This window comes from Phalangium opilio, unplaced genomic scaffold (assembly GCF_054372755.1).
Source record: "Phalangium opilio isolate 3A_F unplaced genomic scaffold, DU_Popi_V2 ptg000038l_1, whole genome shotgun sequence".
Taxonomy (NCBI): Eukaryota; Metazoa; Arthropoda; class Arachnida; order Opiliones; family Phalangiidae; genus Phalangium; species Phalangium opilio.
The window spans coordinates 2,100,078-2,106,311 of NW_028324161.1; the positions used below are offsets into that span (position 1 = coordinate 2,100,078).

The 6,234-nt window shown below is 37.3% G+C and overlaps 1 protein-coding gene across 1 annotated transcript; it reads left to right on the plus strand.

Moving 5' to 3' along the window:
* Positions 1–683: 683 nt before the first annotated feature.
* Positions 684–5,801, plus strand: LOC149682614 (transcription factor E2F3-like). Its single transcript, XM_089834410.1, has 6 exons — positions 684–956; positions 1,909–2,073; positions 3,135–3,385; positions 4,375–4,496; positions 5,373–5,478; positions 5,544–5,801. Exons 1-5 carry the CDS (start codon positions 747–749, stop codon positions 5,390–5,392), a joined length of 768 nt encoding a protein of 255 aa, XP_089690536.1. The 5' UTR covers positions 684–746; the 3' UTR covers positions 5,393–5,478; positions 5,544–5,801.
* Positions 5,802–6,234: the final 433 nt, after the last annotated feature.

Consider the following 6,234-nt stretch of genomic DNA (forward strand, 5'->3'; position numbering starts at 1 on the left):
GAATTAAAAAACTAGTCCAAGCAATTAATAAACTGGTTTTGGACCGGAGGAAGTGTGCTATTTCCCAGACTGCCCCGAATCCCCTTTGTTAACCCTAACTTCCGGCGATAGGGAATAAGGAGGAATTACCTTTCGTGAAGTTTACTAATAATTTTCGAAGCGTCAAGATTGAGAATAGGTCAGCTTGAGGCGTAGAAGCCGTAGATCGACTAGAGCGGAGAATATCCCCAAAATCCGGACAACTGTGAACTTAAACATGATTAGAACTGAAGTGATGTACAAGAATAGTCCACTCGTTCATAAGCCACTCGATCACGCGCTCAACGAAACAAGCTGCTTGTCTTATATAGCCATATAGCTTCTAAAGCGCAAGCAGCTCACGGCCGTGAGCGTTGATAGAGTTGGCTATGAGTGTTATAAATGAAAAATTTCAATATCTAATACTTCATTCATTCCATTTTGTTCACTCACCTTTTACTTTGTGTAGTCTTTGTCCAGAAAAAAGAATAAAATTATTAATTATTATATAGGTCTGAAACCAATTTTAACAATTTACCCGTCGCGAGTCTTGCAAAAGTTTTGGTTTTACAAAATACAATCTCGCTCATGGTCGTCTGCTTCGGGAAAATAAACGGCGATTAATAAGAGATGATGACATCATGATGTAAACGTACGGTGATTGTTGATCGGCCCAAAAGGTTTAGATGTTTGTTTACCAAAAATTTTATGAGACTAAAACGTAAGGAATGGCCACACAAAGTCTTAAGAAAAAAAAATTTACAACTAACGTCAGGTTTTCCAAGAGAGAAAGCTTAAACGTTACGCCATCCTTAAAATGCCCCGGTAAAACTCTCATTAATATACCATCATCGGACAGTCACCAGGTCAACCCCGATGATTTACACATATTAACTAAGTTAAGGGAGAAATTTTTCGAAAGACCAATCACATCTCAGGTAAGCTAGAGCAATAAAAAAAAATAGACCATAGATATCTAATATTTGGCCTAATTACTTGCTGTCTTGCTTAAATGGTTATGGTATTGTACCACTACCTAGTCTCGATTACGACATCATTTGCCCATTGAAACTAGCTATTATCTATTTTCTATATCTATATAAGTCTAAGTTCTGACCACTGACTGGCTGATTGATTGATTGACTGATTGAATGACTGATAATCAACGCCCAGCCGAAACTACTTTACCTACCTGACATTTTGCAGGGACGTTGATCTTAAGTAGTAGGCACACACTAAGAAATATTTTTCCAATCCACCGCCATCTTGGAAAATGGCGGTCATAAATTTAAAAACACCTTCTGTATGGAATTTAATCCGCGTTTTTCTACCGATTTCCCTCCAAATTAGAACCCTGGTTCCCTGTATAATATCGACGGGTTTTACGGCTTATGGGTTTCGATTTGCCGCCATCTTTTAAAATGGCGACCATAATTGTAAAAATCGTTCTTTATGGAATAACATCCATGGATTTCAACCGATTTCAATAAAATTTAGTATGCGGGTTCACTATGTCCTACAGGGGGGCTTTATGGCTTCTACCATTACGAAGTATAGTTAGTGTCATACTTATTGAGAATACATTAGAAACTTATTTTGTTAATAACAGAAATATGCATAATTATGTAGGAAGTGTGAATCTTTTTGTGGAGTAGCTTCATATATTTTGAGTATAAATTCATGTACTCATAATGCTATAGGCCTTTTTTTTTCAAAGTATATACTAATAAACTGAGTTGAATTTGTTCCACCTATTGGAACTCATGCATAAGTTCTTAACAGAATGCAATACCTTTTTTAATCATGTGAAGTGTGCATTTATTTACAATGATCTGTGTTCATCAAGGTTAGGATCATACGAGACCAAAGAGTCCTTTCCCTCAATTTCAGTCTCAACGCAAATTGAATTTGCAACCGGTAGTTAGCAATAATACGTCCAAGAACTGCGATGTTTTAAATAAACCCAAACCCAAATCCGGTGCTAAAAGGAGCGAGAAATCTTTGAAGGTCCTGACGCCAAAATTTATTAGTCTCTTCGAAACAGCGCCCAATGGGGTAGGCTATGTCTGTCTACATAATAACGCCCCTTCGGGGGGGGGAGTACGAAACTAGTTAAAAAGTCCGTAACAACAAAGTTTCGCCGTAAAGCTCAGCGGATTTATACACCGCTTAACTCCCAAAGAAATAGTTACCCCAATGTTTAGCGCCTACGCGCATTAATTTCCCATATTCCGGGTTAGCACTATTTTTATCTTGTGATTTTGGGAGCGAAAATGGCTCGCGAGTCGCGTCTGTCGGCGCGGTCAGCCGCGGTGTACATTAAGCCTTGGCTAAGAAGTTGGCTTTGCGATGGTTTCTAGTTTTCTACAAAACATTTAAACGATAGTCATTAATGTTTTCTTGTGATAAGTGTGGGAATTCCGTGGTTAAATTAAAAAGGTATGGACAAATTGATTCCCAGTATCTTTAATATAAGAATTCCATCGTGTTTCTACGTCCACATACTCGCCATTTTTCTTAATGACGGAGATCCCAGGCTCCCAGCCAAGTTTTGGAACGAAAACCAAGGAGTATAGATACTACTACAATCTACTGTAAAGTTGTATGTCCATCAACAGGGTAGTCCTTTATATGCGCAACGACAAAATCTTGTTGTTCGCGATTTTTACCATTAGTTCTATGGCAAGTTTCGTACTTTCCCCCCGAAGGGGGATTATTATGAACTCCTGGTTTAACCAAGAAGTGATATCTAGTTTATTAGGGGGAAGGTATAAATTCACCACATTTCTACCTTTATCTCCAGTCCAAACGTATAGTAGGTCCGGAGTTAATCCCCGCCGCCTCCAAATTACAACCAGCATCATCTCATTGGTTCTTGAAAACTGACGTCAGCGCGACGCGAATGACGAAAATTACAGTCATATTTTCCGACTGAGGAGAGGCTGCGAAATAGCCCGGCCTCCTTTTACGTTCCCCCTTGTATTTTGAAAGGGGGACTGGGACTATGGGACGCCGCGCGAATACTTAGGCATCTTACACCTTCTCCCTAATAAACTTGATATCGCTTCTTGGTTTAACATTTTTCCTTCAACAAATGTTTCCTTGCAAAATTGTAGGTTGTCAATTTGAAAGAAGCCTGTCTACAACTTAACCTTAAAAAACGTAGACTCTACGATATCACAAACGTTCTTGAGGGAATTGGGGTAATAGTAAAATTGTCCAAAAATAGGGTTCAATTGAAGGAAACGGAGAGAAGGAATCATTGCCAAAATTTAAAAGAACAGATCAACACTATCGAAAAAGAAGAAAATAAAATAGATCATATGATCAAATATTTGAAGATGTCAGTGGAAAATTGCAACGAAAAATATCCTATTCTATACATAAATTCATTATTATTTTTTTCCGTTTAAATTGAATTCGAATTTAGAATTTCATATCATATTTTACCACGAAAGTGGTATTATACTCTACTTTCAAAATATCAAGTTTTTAAAATAAATGAACCAAAGTTTCTATTTTAAAAATCCATTGAAAAATCACGAAAACTCAGTTTCGATATATAAATAATTGTGTCTTGTCGAGCTTGTTCGCCCGTTTGATGACATCACTATGATGTGAGGGGAAAAAAAGCGCGGGAATCCTATACGCGTCTCGAGCTTCTCGCCAGTCTAAACTCTGGGTCTGATAGTAGTGATGGGCCGATACCGATCCCATATCGGTATCGGTACCGATTTTTGACTTTAACCGATACATCGGTATCGGTTAAAAATGAACCGATATTTCTACCCGATATTTTTTAAGGAAAAATATTGGTTCATTTTCAACCAATACCGATATATCGTTTAAAGTCAAATATCGGTACCGATACCGATATGGGATCGGTATCGGCCCATCTCTACTCTACAACTTATATTATAGCATCTATTTTCTTATTGATATCGGTTAATATATCGGTATCGGTTTAATATCGGTTTATTCGAAGGATCGGGTAAAATATCGGTATCGGTACGTATCGGCTTCCCAAGTATCGAATGATATCGGTATCGGTTAAAACTGGTATCGGCCCATCTCTATCTGATAGCGGAGAGAGTGGCACCCTCTCGCGTGAAAAATATATCTGTGACGTCAGCCTACGGGAAACGTTTTAGCCTTTCATAAAAAGAGGATTTCGAATAATTTCATATGAAGCATATAATAAGAAATGGGAGAATTAAAAGCTTGATATTTTTGAATTCACAGAAATTAATTCTATCTTTTGTTATATAAATCGGAGGTTTTTGAAACGAAGCTTCTCATACCCTTTAATCTTTGCAATATAACGGATGTTTATTTTCCTTAATTGTTTGAATTTACACCATTTGTGACATTGAGAGACTTACAAAGCATTCCGCCTTTAAACGAGCAAGCATTTATGGCCATTGGCATTAAAGGTCCACAGTCAGCGAAGTCAGATGTGTCTATCAGACAAGAAGAAAGTACCGCATTCATATCCTAATACGATACGTTTTATAACGTTTATATTTACACATACAGGGTCAACAATTGTTTGTACAGAACTTAAAAGGGGAAATTAAAGAAAAGGTTGAGGTAAAATAACATAATACCTTAAAAGAATGGCCTTTTGTTAAATCAGGGATAGATTTAGTTTCAGAAGTAGGAATGGAGAACGGTTAGTATTTACTTCAGTCCGACTCATAGCCCAGTATAGAGCCCCTCCCTCCAACACGTAACGAAAAGTTTTATATTATATTATTTGCTCACTTTTTGATGACGTTGCTGACGGGGACGGCGAAAAATACGTATTTTCTTTTTACCTCTGTCGCTAAGACCCGCTTCTTCATTCATACCCCCCCCCCGTCCCGTGGACCCGCTTCGTCTTTCATACCCCCCCCCCGTCCCGTGGAAGGGGGTCCGGGAATTTGACGCGCGCCGACATTATTCTTTTCTCCATTCCTGTTTCTAAAATTAAATATATCCCTGTTTAAATATAACAGAAAAAATATTAAAAGTAAATAAATAATCAATTATTACAAAATAATTAGCATTTAATTAACCTTAAAAACTATCAAGGACTACTGTTTAGTGGCGTCTGCTAAACCGAACCTTTTACCCATATGGAGTTCGTTCAATTCTCACAGACTTAAGAGAGGTAGGGGTAAGAGGTTCAATTTAGCAGACGCCACAAAAGCAACGGAGGTTGACACAGTAGTACTTGATTATTTTAAAGACTAATTAAATGCTTGTTATTTTGTAATTAGAGATCATTTTTTTTAATATTTTTCCTATTATATCTAGAAAATGGCCGTTCTTTTAAGGTCTAATGTTATGTTACATGACACTTTTCCTTTAAGATTTTAATGTCTCCAAATGAAGATGAACCTCAAGAATTATTGCCTTTCAATTTCATCGATACAGACAGTGAGATGACTGAAGGGTCGCAAAATTTTCACAACCTTAGTAACAACTGAAATGACAGTCTGTGATTGTTCATGATCACTAACATAATTTTTGTTTCACTCTAGATTTTCAAAACGCTCTCATCTCCGAAGAGGACGACTTTCCCAAACCATTTCTTTTAGAGACAGAAGATCAAAATATTGCAATTGAGCCCACCTTCTTTCCATCCTTTTCGGAACTCTACGGCATTTAATGGAATAGTCTATTAAATTTCGAGTTTTATATACTTTCTTACTGCTAAAGAAAATAGGCAAAATATATTGTGTCAACAGTTTATTATATGTAATAATATTAAAATAAATAATTTTTTACTCTTTCTTGAAGTTTGAATTGTTTTTATTGTGATTATATAACGACCACCGACCGACATATTTTGGGTAAGGCAAAAACGATGAAAAAGGGTTTTAAATTATTGTTGCCTATCCGAGTGACGATGACGTCGCAGAGAGGTATTACACTGGATGTGTCTGTCTGTGTGTCAGTCTGTCTTACTGTCTGTCACCGCGTTCGCAGTTGGAAATTCGGAGCAAACTTATTCCGAATATCCAGGCCGCGTTCGCAGTTCTCAGAACGCAATATTGACTTCTACTTCATCATGATCGTTAGGTTAAGTCGTACGGGGCGATCGGCTAGGGTTACGAGAAACGTCATGCCTCCTAAATGGCAGGGATCAACCAATTGCGGGTTTTCTTCTCATTTATTGTGAATCAATAGCCTTATTAACCCTGATTTTCCAAAAAAAATTTTAAGAGGCAT

Excerpts from the sequence above, each read along its gene's own strand:
- LOC149682614 (XM_089834410.1), top strand. The coding sequence starts at position 747 with ATGGCCACACAAAGTCTTAAGAAAAAAAAATTTACAACTAACGTCAGG. Across the intron at positions 3,386-4,374 it reads GTGGAAAATTGCAACGAAAA|ACCATTTGTGACATTGAGAG; the intron begins ATATCCTATTCT and ends GTTTGAATTTAC. Across the intron at positions 4,497-5,372 it reads GTCTATCAGACAAGAAGAAA|ATTTTAATGTCTCCAAATGA; the intron begins GTACCGCATTCA and ends TTTTCCTTTAAG.